We start from the raw sequence: 22180 nt of genomic DNA, 5'->3' as shown, positions 1-22180 counted from the left end.
TAGAGCCGTTCCTCCATCCATCCATCCAAACATTGGTATTACCTTGAGTATTTTATCAGCAGGCTGCAGACCCTGCAGTGCTGCGGGCGAGGCAGGCTGCACGCCGCACACGAACACGCCCGACCTGTTGCCGCCGCACAGCCGCAGACCTACAGACCCCTCCTTCTGGAAACTGATCAGCCGCGGCTCGCTCCTGAAACACAATGTCTTTACTGCACTTTACACTATTCTAATCGAATTTATCTGCTATTGTACAAATCCTTACGCAACTTTAAGAAGCCTTACGAAATGCTCTTTTAAAACCGTCAACTTACGGTGGTTTATTTCTCTGATTTGTCATTCCATCTTCTTCGTACAACTGTCTCCTGCTACTGTAGTAATCTGAAATAACAGACAATTCATGTAGATGTGTTAATGAGGTGAGAGAGGTGTTTCGCCTGCATTCACAATGTTTACCATCACTGCGTGGAGGCGGTGGTCGTGGCGGCTGATCAGTGTCCGCACGGCGAGGCTCCGCCCCCCGCACCGGCGCCGCCACGTACACATTCTGCCCGCTGCCGTACGACAACGACTCCGCCCCGTACGACAGTGGCGACGCCTCTGAACAACCACACGACAAATTAAATTTACTTACAACTAGTAATTAATTTAAAAAAAGTCTTTATTGATCCAAAATAAATTTACAAATTCTTGGAGCAATTCCTGAGGTATTCACTACTTGTCTGAGTTACAGGAGACAGTCATATCTTTAATAAACAAAGCAGTTCGATTAAAGGTAGGCAAAGCAAGTAGATATAGGAATCGAAGGGTTTTTGAACTAGTGTAAATTAAATTAAATTAGTGAAAATGTAATTAAATTTGTATCTTCAACAATAATCTGTCAGTTAGGACGAAAAACTATTTTTACATATAAGAAATTTCCCTTCGGTGAGTCTGGCAAAATATCTGAACGTCTTACCTAGACTATTATAGTTATTCTGATAATTTCCATTGGTGACTGTCTCTTCACGTATAAGTTCCCTAGTGACGACTAGATTGAGGCGATCTTTGCAAGACTCCAGAAGTTTCCGTGCCTCTTTCAGTGTCATAGCGTCGGTTACTGGAGTATTGTTGATGCGAGTCACCACGTCTCCTTCGCATAAACCCTGACCGGCTTGATTGAGTTGCTCTCTCGCTCGCATTGTTAGCTCTTTGACGTATAATTTGCAGCCTAAGACGATACCGAAATCTGAAACAAATTTAGTTTTTTTTTTATTTACCTTTCCATGTGTGAGCTACTAGTACCACCGCCTCATCTGGCGAGTTCGCTTTCATAACAAACATTTAATATGATTCTTATTTCTTATCATTCTTATTTTTTTTTTTATTTTTGAATTATTATTCATAGTTTCAAAACATGGAATTAGCAATAATTGTTATTTCTTGTGATAGTGAACGTCTAGCTGTTAACAAAGCATTCAGTTTAAGAAGTCTGCGAGGGCTAGACGACCTTTTGTTCTCAGTAATACAGAGAGCGCTTTCGCTTCCCAGATATTTTAACCGCAAATTAAGGGATAAAAGGAAAAATGAAAAAGAATGTTTTATACGGTAAGAAAGCTTTATACGCGTATTGTTAATTGCTACGAGATGGTTAAGCGCAAAAAATTAGTAAAAACTCACAACACACATAAGAAAATTCAATTTTTTTACTGTAAATTTCAAAGGTGATCAAAGTCCTTAGAAAAGTCAGAAGTAGATGAGGCTACCATATACTTTACGTACCTTCTTTCTTCCCATTCCTGGTGAGTGAAAGTTTAATAGTAGTGGGTGCAGTGGGGGGCGGCGCGGGCGCTCGTCTCCGCACAACCAGCGACACCGCAGCCCCGGAGTCCCGCAGCACCTGTACTGCTCGGGCATACTCCACATTCTCTAGTGGCACTCCATTCACCGATACTATTCGATCGTTCACTCTGCAACCATACGGCACAATAATTAGAAGGAGAATGTGTAAGAGAGAGAGAGAGAGAGAGAGAGAGAGAGAGGGAGAGAGAGAGAGAGAGTAGACATGGACCATAATAACTTAATTAAAATACAGAATTTAAAACATACTGTAGTTTATCTTCAGCGGGACCGCCTCGCAGCACGTCGGACACCGCAATGGATGGGTCGCCACTAGCGAAGTGCGGGTTGTCCCGGCCGCCCGACACCGCGATACCGAACCCATAGCCCGGTACCCTGTTCAGGCGCACCCTGTGTGTCTCCCAGCCAGCACTCCTCTCAGCCGTCTGGAAAAAACAAAGATACCTACGTGACAAACAATCGCAAACGTCAAAGAAGGAAGCAAAGAAAAGTCCCTTTAATGTTCCAATTTCAGGAAAATATTCCTCCATACCTAAAGAAAGAAAACTTTTATAAATTCCCTTCAGATTTTTTCTTACCATTACGTGAACGCACTTCCTCATAATAAAATACCAAAATACCCAACCACTGTGGTAGCCACACTTTTAAATTTGAGCCATAATAATGGTGACAGATCTCATTTTACTTTCGCAGTTATCTCGGTAACAAAGACACACGAGTAACATTGTAACAAATAGTTCACGGTCTGTGACAATGCCTTGTAAGTCGATACCAAATCCTGTTAAAGTCAACGCTTTCATAACATGTTGGCTGCAAGAACTATGATTGTTATGAAGTTAAATCGTTTAGATACTGTTTTGTTAGAACGAATAAGTGCACACTTTTGCAAGCGTATTTTAAATTCATAAGGTCTTTTACACCTAGTAATATAAACAGATTTAAAGATCAACTCTAAGAAACTGTGAAGATGATGATAATGCTGCCAACAAACGCAAAGCTTTTCATGCAGTTTGCTATGATGACACGAAACTATGTCACTAGTATTATAAATGCGAATGTTTAAATGGATAGATGTTTGTTAGAAGTTATCTCCAGAACAGCTGCATGGATATCGCTGAAAGTTGGCATACATGTAGAACATAGAACATTTTTCAATTCCGCGCGGACGGAGTCGTGGCCTATAGCTAGTATATTAATATTTGTATAGTATCTAGCCAGACTTTATAGATAGATACATTGATATGATATAATATATAAACAATCAAAACCGGATCGAACATTAGACAAAACAACTTGTGTGGTTACGTAATCGTCAGTATCGTATGGGAAAGTATTACAAAGTTCTAGCATCAATCGATGTCTAATATTATCTACAAGGAGTAAGTATTCATTTGTAAAGCAATAAAGATGATATTTAAATCGTAAAAGGTCAATGACCGTTAACAGAGTACTATATTCAAATCCAGTCGTGTTATATAGAAAATATTTACCAACAGACTGCTTAATGAGCTATTGTACCAGATTGAATTGTGTTGTACTTGGAAATTTCTACCTTCGATCGAATCTGTTCTTAGAAATAACCAAGTAAAGTATCACGTAACTTTTTAATCAAAATTCTGATTGAATGTAGAATTCGGTTCATTGCAAACATTCTATATAAATGCTATGCTATTTTTAATTTCTTCCATGATAGTGTCCTATAAGAACACGACCTCACATTTTTCTTTTACTACCTTGAAAGCGACGAATACAAATAGGTTACAACACTATTTCTATTTTCATTGTATACCATTTCGACAGTATACACTTTACTTACAAACTCGTCTTGCCAATTTCGCCGTCAAATAAAGATTATTATAGAAGACTACAACGTATAAATAAAATATGAGTCATGTTTGAATAATTCAAGGACAAACACAAGTTGAACCCGATGCGGGAGGGGCCGAGGAATGTGCGAAGGTGCCAATCGCCATTGCTTATGCGTTACAATGCTGCAAGGAATTGAATGGACAACGTGGTGTAGGATGTCCAGGTGTTAAGGACAGAAAATGGAACGTCCCGAGATGTTAGTTTTACAAGAAGTTATCGGAGCAATGAGACAAAGAATTTGAATTTTTTTTCAGATACCAGTCTTTTTTTGACGAAAATGAAACAATCGCTAATTTATTTCTTCCAGTAAAGTTACAAAAGGAGGAAAAAATATACACGGTGAGAATAAGAAAAAACTTACAAGTACTGATAACTTTAACTGTTCTATTTTTATACTGTGAGCCTTATTATTTGTTTATAGATTGTTTCAGTTTGTCATTGTAATGTAAACACTATGACAATCTCCTCTTCGAAGGTCACGAAGATTATAAATAAATTAAAGATGTATCTATGGATCTCAGATGTGTGTTTAGCACCCACAATTAGATGCAATGTGCCGATTAGTGTAGGTTTAGAATAATAGCGCATTTTGATTGTAGCATTCAAAAAGGTTTCGGCCAATCTTATAACTAATCTTGATAATTTCACATAAATCAAATGAGAAATGTTTCAAAGTTGTATGTAATTGCAATTAGAACACAAAGTATTTCCACAGTCGCTACTGTTTAATTACAAAGAGCGAGTACATTGTGATAACACGTAAAATACCTGGAAGAGGGAGGCATATCTGCACTGGAATTAAACTGTTCACGGAATTGCTCACCGCAGACTGTTTTATAGCAATGGGAGCGACCGGTATAGGGTTGTCAACCGTCTAATAGGAAAATTATTAAGTAAACTATTAACTTGAAATTAAAAAAAAACAAGAGACTTGCTAGTTTAGTACTAATTTTTGTCAATAATAAAAGACCAAACTTTACACTCAACGATATAAGAAAAGATTACAGATTTTTATTTTCACACACTTTTTTCATACATCGACATTATAATACTCAGCTGAATTCAAGAATTTTGACAACCCTATAATGAAGTAGCGTGGGAATGGTGATACACCTTTATGCTAATTTACATGAACCTTATGCCAGTTAAAACTTACGACTCTGTTTGTACTACTAAGTTCAACTAGTTTATTATTTCAAGTTTTTATAGTGTTATCCTTTATATAGTTATCATTATAGACTAATTATCATTCATTAACACGAGTTTGTAATATTTCCGGGTGGAATAAAATATTTTAAATGCTTATTTATTATGTACTTTAAAGAAAAAAATTATAAACATATAAATATTTGGTAATCTTTGTAAACCTTCGTGTTTTATTATTATTTTCAATTATATAAATTTAACTAGCTGTTGCTCGTGTCTCTGTACGCGCGCCGAATAAAAAAAAAATTATTTAGTAGCCTAAATGTTCTTCCAGACTATGTCCAACAACTACACCAGATTTCAGCGAGATCCTTTTAGCCGTTCTGAAGATACTTTGTAACAAATATCCATCTATCTAAAATTTCACATTTATAATATTAGTATGAGTTAAGATTAATTAAAAATTTAATAATAACACTATTGACATTTAAGCCAAGGACAAATTTTTAACCTTACCATAAGATTTTAATTTTAATAAGATACCAATTTTGGTAAATATCGACATAAAAAAGTTCGTATAAAATATTACTAAAGATATGTACACTTGACGAATATGGAGAGGCGTATAAAACAAGGCTGGGCACGCGTAGGCGCCTAACAACCATAAATTATCTTCAGGTATCTCTGAACTTTAGTATTGCTTCATAGAAATAGGACCTCTAATATCAGTTTTGTAATTTGACATAATAAATAAACACAAAGAACAAGACATTTGTAATTTTGATAACAGTTTATAGTCTAAATATTGGAATAGTGCTACAGTTTCATTAACAAATCAATTCAGAAAACGAAAAAAGTTACATCTCATAAGAGATATCACTCTTTTCGTCGTATCGTTCGAAATATGCATTCTTTAACAAATTAAATACGGTCTCTTTGGTTTCCAAGATACTAACCTTCGTACCCTTTTTCTACAAATCAGATAACACATGAAACGGCCCGTTTACTACTAATTTTATCGCAGGAAAAGGCGCGTTTACACTAGCGGTATGCAACGTTTTCACAACGCTCTCACTAAGCAAGGTTTCTAAACAGATGCTAAATAATGCGCAGGCGATGCAAGCGAAGAGTAACTAATTGCTGTATTGCAGATTCAATGATATGAGTTACGAAGTTGGGTTGAAAATGATAAGTTAGTTTAATATATTAAGACTTAACTTATGGCGTAGATGCTATATTTTCGCAATATAAGATTCAAGGCTTAATTTACAAACTAGATAATAAAGGTAAACTAGACCAGATACTTTTAGACCCAAAGATTTTTTAAAATCTCGGGGGAAGGGAAGTGACTGAAAACTAACGTGGTAGCAACAGGTCCGCACTTACTTTTATTTTTCCAAGCAGAAGAGCGATAACTATAATGTATCGAGTAGTGAAATAAATCGTCTTAGAAATGTACCACATGATACGTCAAGCATTTCACCGCAAAACCACAACAAGTTTTCACTAAGCAAATGCCGGGAATAGATACTTGACTACATTAGTACCGCCATCTATTGGTAATATTTTAAAATTAAGATTTTTTTACATGTAAAGCTTTCTTAGAATATGATCGAAAACATCTAAAAATGATTTAACAATGTAAAAAAATATTGCGAGTGAGATTCAAACTCGTTTTTAACTAATTTAGGATTTTATCCCTTACGTTCACTGTGTTTGTGTATTGTTTTGCCGATGTAATATACTCTATGACACTCCAGGGAAGAAGACGAATCGACCTCACTTCTCAAAATCGGTTCAGTCGTTTATGCTATAGGCTGTAGGCCGTCGCAAAATAATTTACATGCTTACAAATTCATATATTTAAAAACAAACTTACATACGAGCAAAAAAAAAACCTTACATAAAAAAGGTGTCAACCATTGTTAGAAAAGTACAAAATTATTCATTAGTTAATTTTTTTTGTGCTGTTGTAAGAGTAAAATTATTTTTTTTTAAAATTGTCTTGCCTACCTATTCTTTCGATTTGAGCGATTCGAACCAATATGGCGCAGTTTCGTGCACATTCTGTTTTCATAGAAATATAAATTTCAACATCCTTAACCGCGGTGCAATTAAGTCCACTTAAAAACAGCGTTTCAACTTAAATCCCAGCGCATATTTGCCTACCGTCTCGAATGCATTAGCAACTTCCGAGCATTCTGGGTCAACTGGCTACTTTGAAACCGACCGATGTAACGAGAAAATATTGTGTAAATGATAATAGTCTTAACTGATACCGCTCGTTGATTTTTTTTTAAACGATGAATTCTAATGCTAAATAAATAACTTACAAAGATATGTGTGAATTCTTGAGAGAAAAAGGCGACGACGCGGCTCGCCAACCGTCATTTTCCCTCTCCCGAAATGTCGAAAGGTGGATTGCGAAGATTCGTTTAGCCATGCCAAATGGAGGTCTGTGACCTCTGCCTACCCCTCGTGGTTACTGGCGTGAGTTTTGTTTGTTTGCTTTAATGTGTGGTTGTAAAAAGACAAACTAATTTAATTAATAATTCGCTCCCCTACAAATAAGCTAGGTATGCTAGCACCGGAAACAGGTTGACCTTTTAAAAGGTATATTCGAGAAAATAGGTATTTTTAGTCAGATCCGAGACATGTTATGACAAGTCTATTCCTGCCTGATAATTAATATCTATATGACTAAAGATGAAGTCGTATTTACTAGATCTGAGAAGGAAGTATTACTTCCTTTGATGTAGACGAGATAACTACTAATAAAGGCAGGTAAAGATGGAAAATATAATATACTAGCTGTCGCACGCGGCTCCGTCCACGCGGTATTAAAGAAAATCTTAATTAGTAGTCTATGTGTCCTTCCTGACTATGTTCTATATTTATGCCATTTCATCGAGATCCGTTGAGCCGTTCCGGAGATACCTTCAAACACACATCCATCCATCTAAACATTCTCATTTATAATATTAGTAAGATAGTCTGTTTACGTATTTCTTATTAAGCTTACTAATTGCTCGCTAATTTAGTGTTATTATCATATACAAAATCTACTCGACGAAGACGACAACTAAAAAACTATTTTGTTGTCACTGACAATTCCATTAATGTTTTGAATGAAGGAATTTTAATTAAAAGATTGGTAATATTTCGTCATTGGATAGTTTACAAAAGAATGTAAGTAACAAATTTTTACCTGACTCATGATTTTTTTTTAATAAAATTAAAATATTTGTGTTAATTTACATATTGACAAAGTTTTGAAACTGCTGCTGTAAAAATATGCTCAATTGATTTCACAAGGTGTTCGTCATGCCGTATTAAAATTTGTTAAGTTACATTTGACCTTCTAAATAACAATGTATACCTAAGTATAAATACATATTAAGTACATTCGAAGTAACTATATTCTATTATTCATATGAATTATTAACTAATCCTATCTTAGTCTACCTTGAAATACAAATCTACATTGCCGTGCTATAACTTACGTTTTTGCAAGCATAAAAACATAAAAAGTATTTAAACAAAAAAAAACTAACCTGCAACTTCTCGAATCCAAAGTTATCCAATTTCATCATATATTTATAACTTTCAAATATAACTAAATACCTTAACTCATGTAAACTACAGATCTAAATTAAAACATATCACAACACTAACTCTTAAAGTTATCACATTTCATCAATATTGCATTTGTAATTCACACACCAAAAATATCGCTAGATAAGAAATATCATTAGAAGGTTATGTTTTTTTTTCAAAATTCAAATGTTAAAGGCTCAAGTGATATACGTCCACCGATGACGCGATCGCACACCATATAAGATTACGGACTTGTAAACTTGTAAGCTCGAAGACACTTTATGTCGCCAAGTTCAAATAGGATAAGTGCATGAGATATATCAAACTAACACATGCCTGTTCAACTTAGCCGCGTTAACGGCCCGAGTGCCGAAATGCAAATGAGAGTTTTGTTTATCCACAAGTTAGCGGAGACATACGGTATGGCGTGAAATATTGCTGCCAAGTGCCGACCGTATTGATCAAACTTCTAAAAATCCAGTTCACAAATTTGTAAATAGTTTAAGTAAAGGTATCGTTTGTCCCTACTATTAATAGAGAAGATTTATTTTGTAGACAAAACATGGTAAACTTTACGAAGATATTAGTGAAGGTAGTTAAGAAATTTAATTTACCACCCAGCGTGAATCGCACAACTCACATTTGGCACAGAAAACAGCTCCCTAACTGTATGGCACAGGTGGTAAAAATTAATAACAATGTGAATGTAACAATTTAGCGGTAAAAAAAATAATTATGTTTAAAGAGATGGATTTTGCTTTTCTTCAGAGATTTTATCAATGTAACTTTCAAATGACGGCTAAGTTACTTGGCTTTTTTATTTAAACGCAGATGTATTAGTCACAGAGCAATTAATTGCTTGCCTTTGCTGCTTGCTCCGAAGTCCTTATTCGGTATTTCACTTTCAAATCTCAGTAGCGAGTTTCACTTAGGTACATTCTACGTGATATTCCTAGACATTATATCAAACAGATTAATAATTAGATAGATTTAATAGAATCGCTGAAGGCAGTGACAGAGAATTTTCAGTAAATTCATAAGTATAAATGAAATTCAATATGAATACTGCTTTAAAAACAATAGGCTATAGGTACATTGGTCATCTAACACCGTGGCTAGCGGACAGTAACGCCCCGAATCGCATTCCAGTCCACTATGACAAAGGCATCGCGTACCCGGCGTACGGTATGCGAGCGTCTCGCTTACGTATTCAGTCTGCAATCCAATACACTACAAAAAATCTACCATATAAACCTTGCGAACCCATGACCTCTAATCCAAAGTTGTAAAGTTCAAAATTAAATGGCAGAGTTTTATAAAAGTAGTATTAAGTATATTTTGAACATGTACTACAATGAATATTCTCCTTTACAACCTTAGAAGTATTATAATTTAACTACCATTTAAAAGTCGACTTTATTTGTTTGTGCTTAAAGTTAAACTTATCTTCGAGTAGTTATGATTCAAAAATTTCAACGGCGCCAGCGCAAATATGATACATAATTGTATTGATATACCAGTCTGGATAAGTGAAAAATCTCTATAAGCTAGTCTGGTTGTGACGGATTACCTCCATAAGGGAGAACCTCAATAAACAATGAAATTACCATGGTTCCTTGTACTCTTATCAATGTTCGACTGTATTGGCCACATATTTTTTATCCTTTGAGCAAAATGTCACAGAAAACTAAATAAGTAGAAATGGTAAAAATATGTCTATAATGTACTTGGTCATGTTTTTTTCTATTTTTTTACAATAACTTGTATATAAGAAAACTCAGTTGCCATTGTTTGTTTGTGCCTTAATTGTTTGGGTTTTTAGTGTCTTATTTTAAGTATTAACTTTAAACATGAAAATTTTACTTTTAGGAATTATGCAAGTAAAAATAAAATAGAATATAAAGGTGGTAAAGAATAACATTACCACTGAAGTATATGGTGATCACTAACTACTAGCTACAGGAGCTTAAAGATTTTCTATTTATAATGTTTTCTCACTCATTTTTGATGTATATTTAGAAGTAATTTTGAATTAATTAGTCTATTATTAGTATAAGTTTATTATATTATTTAGTTTTAAGAAATTCCTTCCAAGTAGGGTTGGGGACAGGCAGGCGGCCAGCCATAAAAAATTAAGCCAAAACTTTAAGGTTAATAAAACCTTGTGTGCCGACCCCGCATGAGTGTGAAAAGGCCAGGAAGGTAATAATGTAAGTAAAAATAAAATAGATTTAATTCCCTCCTTAATATGGGCAAAATCACAGCTTAATAAATAAAAAATAAAAAATAAGAGTAAAAAACATTTAATATCATAATATAAAGTACTTATTACAAGTAAAGGTTGCTATACATAGCTAAGATGATTACATATTTAATCTTAAGATAATATTTCTCACCATACAATTCATGGACCATCACACAAGAAGATAATGTTTATTTCATATTTTCGAATCATAAGATAAGAGAATTTATTGTAATATAACATCTTAAGTTTTTAAATCACTTTGTGTATTGGTTCAACACAAGATACATGCCGTCATGATGAAACCTTACAATATATTATCATATATTCACTGTCTGTGTTGGCCTAATATATATTAATTTCTATACTTAAGATAAAAGAATATAGTATCTTAGCCGTGTGTAGCACCCTTAATTTACAATCTCAGGTGGGATATCCAGACAAACTGGATAGATTTGATCCTGTAAATGTTATTAATTCATCTGGATTTGATTTTAATTTTTCTACTAACATTTGCCTGTTAAATCTTATCTCCCTAATATAGTCGAATCTTAAGCTTCTGATTTTATATATAACTCTTCTACGAAGTTTATTTTCTGTAGCAGGGTTTTTGAGAATATTCTCCAGCTCATTTAGATCATCAGGTAATTCAACGGCATCTTTTTGTGAAGTTTCATGCTCATATTCAACATGTACATCTGGCAAGATGTTTCTATGATTTCTTTCATGGTTTTTAACACAAATATGTCTATCAAATTCCACATCTTTTAATATTTGTTTTCCTTCATCATCAAATATTATCTTTTTGTTTTGTTCACAGGTACATTCTTCTTTGCCTTCAATATTCTCTAAATAGGAAGATGTGGTTTGAGGTTCGCTGAACAAATTTAATAAATGACCATACTTATTTTCGATATTTGTAATAACCTTTTTGCACTTATTATATAGTGTTCGTAACTCCTCCAAATCATCTTTGTTTATTTCACAACATTTCGAAATCCTTTCAGAACTCTCTGAACTAGAGCGTTTGCGTTTTCGTTTTTTAATTTTTAAAACTTTTTGTTCAGTAACCTCATCTTTATTTTCATCTTGAATTTCCGATTTGTTTTGCGGATTTTTAAGCTCCCGGACATGATTCTTTATAAAGACGTATTCTTCAGAAGCCAGATTTATTTTTTTCGGAATTACACCTTCTAACTTATCCTGCACAATCATAACACTGTTCAACTTACAAAACAATTAACAACGCACGTGATTTTAAAATTCTATTGAAATTTCGATAAAATGAGTATGCAACTATTTAAAATTTATGGTAATATTGTAATCGAACTACTTTTGTTTCAATAAATTGATAAATATTTAAAATCCACTTAATCAACAACTAAAAACTCTAACCTATTCACAACATAGCAGATCTTTGACAGTTCTCGACATGGACAACATGGCGGCGGCGGAACGCGTACGTAAAGTCAGTTACGTCATGATCGTTCGGAAATGCTTGCTTTCAGTTCAGTAATGTTTTACATTTCATTTTATTTTAATTTGAAACATTTTGAAATAACCCTGTTTTTATTTTGATAAAAAACACATAATTTTTTTAGTGGACAGTTTTTTAATAACGACTCGAATTTTTCGAATTACTTGTGTGTAATTTTTTCTATTGAAGTCTTATCAATTAGAAAATATTAAGGTACTTTTTATCAACTTTACAACACGAGATTATAATATGATGGAAACTATAACAACTTATTAAAAGAATGCATATTTTTAAATGTCTTTATTTTTCCTTTTTTTCTTTTTCTTAGGCTTTTTTAGACTTACATCTAACTCTTCCATTTCAACTTTATCTTGTTTTTGCTTCTTGCAACCTTTCCGTGTCTCATTATCAGATTCCTGACCTGAATTTTTAGCATTCGCTTTTTGTTTTTTCTTTAATTTTTCAATCGGTGGTTCATCTTCAGTCATATCACAAAACTCAATCACCTCTTCGATGTCTTTGCGTTTCTTTTTTTTCTTTTTCTTGATTTTTGGGTGATCTTCAAAGTTTTCAACTTTTTCATCATTTACTAGATGATTTGTGAACTCTCTCCGATCATCTAAATTATTTTCTAGAAGGTTATTGTTTTCAACTATATCTTTCTGATCTGCAGTTCCTAAAAAGCCTTGGAAACCACACCTTGGTTCATCCTCCCAGTCCAATTCTGGCTGAACCTGTTTTATATGTGATGTTTTATTCTTTGACTTAATCACCGCCATTTTATTCTTGAAGTAATCTTCCATACTACCTTTTTCTGTAAATACTTGCTCGGTTGTTATTGTCTTCTCTACAAGGGGGCTTTCAGTTACATCCTCTTGTTTAAAGCTTTTCTTACCGAAGATATTAGCTAGATCTTTTTCACTGTATTGAGCCAAATCTTTTCCCCGAGTAAACTTATGGTAATGAATCCGTGCTTTACTTTTTTTCGATTTATCTTCAAGAGAAACTCCACTGTGCAGTTTAGGGCCATCATCAGTAGCTAAAAATAAAATATTTTTACTGTTAAATTTCACTGTGAGCGTATCAATTACGAATATGTATATATTTTATAATTATAGCAAATTAAATTTTAAATACAAATGAATTTATAAAAGTTTTGCACATTGGTTAATGTTTTATTTTTCAATAAATAATTTTTAAATAAAAGGCAAGAAGTTAATTACCATTGGATAAGTTTGCAAGCAATGAGTTGAAATCATCCTCGTGTTTAGTCCATTGGTCATTTTTGTCTTCAAATCCGAGTCCTTTTTCATCGTTTTTATATCGGGCCACAACATGCTCAACTATTCCATTTTCATTCGCACCTAACCCTTTTCCTGATGTCCAACCCATTTTCTCCAACATACGCTGTCCAAATTTATTGGTATCATTGCTCCATTCGTTATTTTTAGCTCGAAGATTTATAACTTTTTGTTTGCGGCGAGGACCCGCAAGCATCGACATTATTAACTTTTAAATTTAACATTTGCACGTGTTGTTAATAATGATCACTTCATCTTTAAATGTCAAAATGGACGACGTTTCATCAAGACGGCAACTTTACAAACTTGCATCGAAAGGATCGAAAGAGAGGGAGATATACAGCGCGCGCATTGGGTTGGCGGCATTGAGAACGTTCCGTTTAACATGTTTTACGTAGCGCATAAAGTATGAAGGTGAGTATGCACTGCCATAACAATATTTCTATCGCTGAGCGGATGAGTAAAAAAATACAGAGATTAAAATTGTGTTCTCATACAAGTACTAGGACAGTAAAAATTCACGGTAAAGTACAGAAACGACCCGTAAATATCTAAGAGCCACAAATAACCGTTCTATAATTATCTAAGAGGCGGCCAGCTGCCTTTCTCTACTAGTTTGATTTTTCTAAGGTTTATAAACTACTTTAGTATTTAGTATAAAGTTTTTTACGATGTAACAAGATTTGGGAGGAATTCTGGGCAGTGCTAATCAAAGTCAAATTTTATTCAAAAACAAAAATTCACAGTCATGTTCCATATTATCTCCGATTACGTTAATTGTAACTTTAATGACGGAGCGAAATGTAATTTAATCTGCACAAAATTAGTCAGAATTGCGACGCGGTGGGCGTTACAATACATACAAATGCCAGATGTTACTTATCTTTATTACGCACAATAGCATTAATAATTTATTCATGCTTGCAGTTTAATTTTGAAAATTTGTGAGGTGGTTATTACTTCACAAGGTCACGTAAAAATAATAAGCAAAAAAAGTAATACATACTTGTAAAGTACATAAAAAAGTTGATTCTTTCTCCTCTATCTAATTCCAAATCCGTACGTATATTCAAGTTCGCAAGAACTTCTTTTAGGGACTTTTTTACTACTATTATAAATGCGAATGTTTGAATGGATGGATTTTTGTTTCGCGGATTTCGACGGAGTCGCGGGCGACAGCTAGTATTCTATATTTTAAATAAACATTTCCAATAATTCACAGATATAGCCAGTAATCTCTTTGAGAACAAAATCCAAATGTCCGGTTATCACGACATTGGTGGAACGTGATGTTATTTTTTATAGTCATTCACCGTGATGAAATCGTTAGTGGTCAGTTTAACAGTGGTTAAAACAAATTGTTTATAACATTAAATATCTTACATTCAATGAACCTATAAAACCTATACTGATATAAAAAAATAACGCGGACAGCCCAGAAGTTTGTAGAAATTAGGAATTTAAATGTCTGCCCATAACTATAAAAATTAAGAGTACACTTTAATTTCTTTTTACTAATTTAATTGAGAAGAAAGAATAAATTATACAAGTTATAACAATATTAAGTATAAAATGTTGGCTTAATTAATATTTTTATGTGGTATGGATCAAACTTGTCATAAAGCAGACAATAGAAGAAAGATTCTAGAATTGTTTCTTGTATGAAATTCGTTTAGTTTAGCTGAGATTTCGTCTTGTTATAAAAATGCAATTTGCTAACCATCAACCAGGTGTTCGGTGAGACCGGTTTTTAAGAAAGTAAAAGTTTTATTTTAATAATTTTGATCGAACACTACCTTGACGAAATTGATAATATTGAACAACTTTCTTACACGTTTTAACATAATCGTAGGCAAAATCTAAGTATGTTAAAAACTAAGGAAAAGCAGGGTTTTCTCTAAAATGAAGTAAGTACTGTCTGCTAAATATCAATATAATTAGTTAAGAAACATTGTAAAATCACGCGTAATATCTTAGTTTCGTTTATAATTACAAAGGAAGTGGGTATTACAAATTTGTAACACTTGAGGTCAATATAGATAATTTGAAAGGCCAAGACAGGAACTATATTGTTCTGCTGATAAGTTATCAGTCAATCCCCCGTAATGTCTAAACGCGCGTTGCTACGTTAGAAATAAGATATTTTTGGATGATCGATTGCCCTGTTCGTTGCCAACAATGTGAACATATTGCAATAATTGTCAAATTCAACAAAACTGAACTATGAAATGACTTTGAAATTAGTGATCATGTTTCAGTAGTTTTTGAGTTTATTTCATGCAAACAAACCTCGGCTGTTAGGTTGATTTTATTTTGTATTTTAAAATACGAAAATTGGACGACTGTCCAGATGTTTAAGCACTTCATCGTCGAAATCCCGTACGAAACGTACATCGTTTATGATGTTAATTAAAGTGTTATACGTTGACGAGTACCAAAGAAGGCGATACAGTTTTCATTGACTGTCCAATGAGGCAGTCAGACGAGGAACCGGTCGTTAGGAAAGCTCGCAGGAAAACGAGGCTACTGAACTTTGTATTTAATAAATCACATGTTACGGGACCGATGTTAGCTTTTATACTTAATGCGTTCATAGACATAATTGCCATAAGAGTCGACTAGTTAGAATTCATCTCCTGAGACCGGAAGATTAATGCATCATGTTACGTTTTAAAAATACAGAAACCGCGTACCCAATGTTTTGTTTGACATTGCTTGTATAGGTTCTATGTTTAAATTAGGAAAAATGCATCGGAAATGACTGGCGAGAACTAAGATGGTATGACTAATATGACATTCGGAGAAGTTTTGCATTTTTATTTGAAGACAACATCCTTTACCTGGGTCAGTAATATTTTAACCTATTTTTGATATTCATCCTTTATTGAAAGAGATAAAATAAAACATCCAAGACATAATTAGAAGGACTTAACGGTGTATCTCGGAGGCTGAACGCCTGTGCCCGAGGCCAATGAAAATAAAACAAAATTATTGGCGGCCCGACCGCTTTGCCGACGACAGCTGCGAATTGGCGCGAAACAGGTTTCGGCGGGAACGGTGACGTCATCTGACATGTGCCTTCTCCGATTTTGGACGTTACCCGTGTAAAAAATATGGAGTTTTTCATTTAAGAACCCATATTCAATTTTACAGCTCCTTTATAAAATTATACAGAGTTTCAGATAAATTGGTTGTTCAATATTGTTTTAGTCTTAAACAGATCGAACATCTCGTCGAGGGATTTCTTTAATTTATGTATATTATGAAGTAACTTTGAAAATAGAGTAGGTACTCTCCCAACTAGACTCAAAAGGCGCCAATTCGACATGCTACAGACTTGACTTATTCCATACCGTATCTATATATCTTGGTATAATCTCCTAATGAAAGAAAAAGCTATCATTGTTCATAATAAATCAGATTTAAATAAAACACTTTTATAATAATTGGAGCAATTAAGATAATTATAACGGCCAACCATACGCAGGCTGATTCGTAATACCATTGTATGAATGTGGGAAAGAAGTTATCAGTGCAAAGTTCTCATTTCAATGTTAATATCATGTATATTTGACGTTTTAGTTACTTAGTTTTTTTTTGTAACATGTTTTATAAATAACGCTATTAGTACAAGGGTTTTGTTTTTACATATTTTGTAAGAGCGAAATAAAACATAAATATAGCTGATACTGTTCTTAAATTTTATTTAAATCCATATATTCCTTAGTCTATATATTATTTTAAATTCTTAAGGTAGTTAGATTAAACCAACCCTAAAATATTTTAGGGTTTATTTTTAAACACTTTGAAATACATTTCCTTTATCAGACAAAATGATAGATATTTGACGAGATACTCATTCCCTACTAAAAATGATTGGTCAGTTTATAATTTGTTAGGTTGTTTGAACACGTACATTTTAAATCATGTGTATATCGACGCTGGAAAGCGTAAACGCTGTAACCCCGAAAGTATGAACTTTACAGGAGAGCCAAAAAATGATAACTCGTGAGCTGATACGCCTACAAGCATGCGGTATTTAGCAATGTTGTGTAGTTTGTGCTAACCTATAATAAAATCATTATCGTTTGATAATGGTTGAAATTATTAACGCGTGAAAAACATATTCGCGATTTCAAGGGTTACAGCGTTTATGCTTTCCAGCGTCGATATAATAAATACATAAGTTCTATGTAATGCATATCAATTTATGTTTGTTTTAAAAATCTTCAACAACCAGCTTTTCTTATGAACGGAGACGCTATCAACTATTAGATGGGATTAATTCTTTATTACGTTTGTGTCCTCAACGCGTTGCAAAAGCTAGACACTTTAACAGAATTTTCTTAGGACGCCAGTAATAGTTTGTATCCTAAAATATAAACAATAAAAGCTATATTTTATCAAGATATTCATTTACTTTGAGATATAATTTGACAATGACAATTTTAGATGGATGTATGGATGGATGTTTGTTTAAATGTATCTTGAGAACGGCTCAACGGATCTCAGTGAAATTTGGCAGAGATGTAGAACAGAATCTTGAAGAACACATATAATTTTTTTTAAATTAGCAATTACGGGTCACTATTAAGACTACTAGAATTATTACTAGACTTATTAAGTCTTTTTTTAATTCCACGCGGACGGAGTCGCGGGCAACAGCAAGTTAAATAATAACCTTCAATTAGTGTATAGTTTCAAATACTTTGTGGTCGTCGTGCCAAATACCTTTCGTATGTGTCACTTGCGATATTGAATGAATTTAAACTGCACATACTCACTACTCACGCCGCCACGGTTTTTACAAGCTCTGCAACTACACGTCTATGGCAAAATCAACCATTAGAAATCTTAAGCTCTGATCGGAAAAAAAGACTAGAAAGGTAACACCATTTCTATACTTTTTTCAGGTTCAATGAACATGACTTATAGACAGACAAAATAAAGAGAAAAGGGAAGACTATTGTAGGATTATTTTGTACGAAATGGAATCGGAGGTTGATAACTGGTTTCCACGGATATAATCGAACTCGGAAACAGTGAATGTAAATAAAAAATAATTTATCTTGCAGCCTATATTGAGAAACATTGGTTAATATTGCTTAACTATAGCGAACTCTTTAACAATAATCTAATTTTCTTTTTTTGAAGGTTTTCATTTATTCTTGTATAATTAAAGTTCAAATTACGATAAAGTACGCGACAATATATAAAAGTAATCTCACTTATTATCTTACTACATAAAACTGAATATTAGCAGTTTAATGTTTTAAAAATGTATATAAATTATAAACATTTGTTACATTATATGCTATTACTTGTTCATTGTATTTTAAGAATGAAATAAAAGAGTAGTAAAGCTACAAAATTTGTAATAACAACGAATGATTTTGCTCCAACGTATTATTAACAACTACAACTGACTTCATACCTGTTTGACAAGTCCTAGATATCTTCGAATGAATGTATTAAAATGTTAACTATTTACTATTTTATACTAAGATTGTAAAAGAGAAACTGTTTGAAACGTCGCCTATTGGATGAAATAGACTAATTGACTAATACCTGATACTTAATACAATGATAAAGATAATAAATCATTATAACTTTATCTATAATAACTTTTAGTTGTAAGTAAATATGATTTAGTTTTAAATTATAAGTGTAATTCAAATATTGTTAAGTTGTTGCACTTTATTAAGTTGTTTAAAATGAATCAACGTTGATCTAGCGGCTTAACTTACCTGAGAATCACTCCGGACATGGTTCAAATTATTGACCACGACTCCGTTTTCGGATGTCATAGGCTCCATCGTTGTACTTTCATCGTCCAAATACACTTCAAAGAACACAACACATCGTACCTAAGTCTGGCTACCCGTCCCGATCAAAAATTATGTCAAAAATCACACAACAATATACAAAACACTTCTTTCTGTAGCCACTATACAATTAAGCTGGTTTACACCCAACGAGTTATCAAAACACCTTTATAAAATCTAACTTTAAGTTATTATTGTGTATTTTGTTATAGTTTCAAGCAGTTAAGTATGTACAAACAAAGTCTAGGCCCGTACCTAAGGACGCCAGGCGGCGAAAAGTTAGCCGTGCGTGATTTCTTGCCGCTTTGAAAACCGAATGGTCATATAAGCTATCAATCTTTGCATACCAGAGTGGTGAGGTGAAACGGAGATTGTCGCTTTCGTAATTTCGCGGCGAGTGTGAAAGGGACGGCCGGAGGGCAGGTACAACCGTCGTGAAGTAAGCGGACAGTATCTACAGGTTTTGCTCTCCCACTACAAGCGGTGGCGCGGACTCGGAACTACAACGAAGCTCGAAAGTCAACTTATATTTAAGGCTGCGCAGACGCATCATAATATTATACCTATATTGCCTTCCTTACTTTATGTTACGCTGTACATTTTATACTAAATTTAAAAATAATGGATTTCTAATATTGGTAAAATTTGAAACTTATAGATCAATTTTAAGATAATTATCTTAACATAGTATCTGATCTGAAGCTTTTACATCTTTACATTTGTGTAACAACTCATTCCAGTAGGATTAAAAAAAAGTATTTAAAAGTCATCATAATCGATCCGATATATCAATTATAGATTAATTAAAAACATCCAAATCCACCCCTGGTGAAGGCCGGGAGCTAACCTCTACAAGGGCCACTCTTGCGCATGGACCCGCGCACACAAACAAACTTAAGCTACACGCACACATAAACACAATAGGATGCACACAGTAAGGATTATTCTTACCTGTTCTTTATGCTCCTATATAATTGGCCATTTTTTATAAAAGCTACATTTATAAATACTTATAAAGAGCTAAGAGGACAGGCACAGTTGCTTAGCCTTTCCTAATAAAAAGGTTTTACAGTCAAGAAATTGTTATGTTTGTATTTCTTCCTGGCTTAATATAAATAGGTTCCATAAATTTGAGATGAAAGGTTTCAATGAAACAAAGGTGTTCTAATGTATTAAAAGATTTATGAATCAAAGAGGTACGATAGAAAATAATTTAAGATATTAGGTCCTTACATATGAAATTGGCGTTTTTCGTACTGGCCACTTTAAGCACGAATTTCTCCTCTTTGGTAAGGAATTCCAAATTCAAATTTGTACAGCTATAGACTCATGTATTTGTGGTTCGATGACCGTCATTCATTTGTTTTTTTTCTTCTGTTTTTTTCTGTTTGCGTCACTCATTTTACAAAATGGAAAACTTAAAATATCGCATTATTTACGAGTACGAGTTCCGCCGTGGCACTAGTGCTGCGGAAACGACTCGAAGGGTGAATGATGTGTATGGCGGTCGTGTTGCAAAAGAAAACACAGTTCGTTTTTGGTTCCAACGTTTTCGTTCTGGAAATTTCGATCTGCAGAACAAGCCCCGTGGACGGCCTGAGACTCAAGTTGATAATGAAGAGTTGAAGGCTATTGTGGAAGCGGATCCATCGCAAACCACGTCCGAGTTAGCTGCAGGCTGCGATGTTAGTGATAAAACTGTTTTAATTCACTTGAAGCAAATTGGGAAGATTAAAAAGCTTGAAAGGTGGGTACCTCACGAATTGACTGAAGCAAACCGGCAAACGCGCGTCGACTGTTGCGTTACATTACTAAACCGGCACAATAATGAAGGTATTTTAAACCGAATCATTACCTGTGATGAAAAATGGGTTCTTTACGATAATCGGAAGCGCTCAGCGCAATGGTTGGATCCTGTCCAGCCAGCCAAATCCTGCCCCAAGCGAAAATTAACCCCAAAAAAGTTACTTGTAAGCGTTTGGTGGACTAGTGCCGGTATTGTTCATTACAGTTTTCTCAAATCTGGCCAGACTATTACGGCTGATGTCTATTGTCAGCAATTGCAAACCATGATGGAAAAGCTAGCGGCTAAACAACCTAGGCTGGTCAATCGCTCCACGCCACTGCTGCTTCACGACAACGCTAGACCACACACTGCGCAACAGACGGCTACTAAATTAGAAGAGCTTCAATTGGAAAGTCTAAGACATCCTCCGTACTCCCCGGACCTTGCTCCAACAGATTACCATTTTTTTCGAAATTTGGATAACTTCTTGCAAGGGAAAAAATTCAACTCCGATGGGGCAGTCCAAATCGTCTTCAAAGATTTTATTGATTCCCGTCCGACTGGTTTTTTTAGTAAAGGGATCAATGAACTACCTATGAGATGGCAAAAGTGCATAGAAAATAATGGTTCATACTTTGATTAATTAAATATAATATATTAAAAAATATTCGACTTCTTGTTCCTCCCATACAAAACGCCAATTTCATATGTAAGGACCTAATATATGTTATTTTCTGCTAAATTACAGATGAAGCGCAACCGAAAATACTATAAATAATCTTTTCTTACTACATTGAAAACCCGTTTTAACTTTATTTACCATTAGTAACACAATACATTAGTATTACAAAGGAGTTTAAGTTCGCATATCTCTGTCATGAAAATTGAAAAAAAAAACTGACATTTGAGCAAGTTAAAATGTCATGGGACGACAGGAGTTTGTAATGATCGTGGCGGTGTCAGCCACCCTGTCCTGCGCAGCCACAGTCCTCGACAACATCGGCAGACGACGCCGGTGGCCATAATGGTAACACACAAACAGGTAGATGTCAGGAACAACAACATCTGTTGCACGAATGGGTCGGCGCGCCCGGTGTA

General features: G+C 34.1%; 3 protein-coding genes across 4 annotated transcripts in view; all 3 read right to left on the bottom strand.

Moving 5' to 3' along the window:
* Positions 1-22180, bottom strand: part of LOC106707500 (tight junction protein ZO-1) — a 91924-nt gene that overhangs the window by 18550 nt on the left and 51194 nt on the right. Inside the window, exons 4-9 of one of the 2 annotated variants that reach the window (XM_045682075.1) lie at positions 2089-2264; positions 1762-1949; positions 959-1228; positions 457-600; positions 315-381; positions 43-193 (exon numbers count right to left, since the gene is read on the bottom strand). In XM_045682075.1, coding sequence (XP_045538031.1) covers positions 43-193; positions 315-381; positions 457-600; positions 959-1228; positions 1762-1949; positions 2089-2264 — 996 coding nt within the window. Of the gene's footprint in view, positions 1-42; positions 194-314; positions 382-456; positions 601-958; positions 1229-1761; positions 1950-2088; positions 2265-22180 lie in introns of those variants that run through there. The other variant, XM_045682074.1, reaches the window with a different exon arrangement.
* Positions 11010-12069, bottom strand: LOC106721147. Its single transcript, XM_014516023.2, has one exon. It carries the CDS (start codon positions 11906-11908, stop codon positions 11117-11119), a length of 792 nt encoding a protein of 263 aa, XP_014371509.2. The 5' UTR covers positions 11909-12069; the 3' UTR covers positions 11010-11116.
* On the bottom strand, positions 12437-13749 carry LOC106721146 (PIN2/TERF1-interacting telomerase inhibitor 1). Its single transcript, XM_014516022.2, has 2 exons — positions 13394-13749; positions 12437-13209 (listed from the first exon to the last, which is right to left on the bottom strand). The coding sequence occupies exons 1-2, from the start codon at positions 13671-13673 to the stop codon at positions 12461-12463; spliced, it is 1029 nt and encodes a 342-aa protein (XP_014371508.2). The 5' UTR covers positions 13674-13749; the 3' UTR covers positions 12437-12460.

The sequence above is a fragment of the Papilio machaon genome, chromosome 18 (assembly GCF_912999745.1).
Source record: "Papilio machaon chromosome 18, ilPapMach1.1, whole genome shotgun sequence".
NCBI lineage: Eukaryota > Metazoa > Arthropoda > Insecta > Lepidoptera > Papilionidae > Papilio > Papilio machaon.
This window is presented reverse-complemented; position numbering and strand designations above follow the sequence as displayed.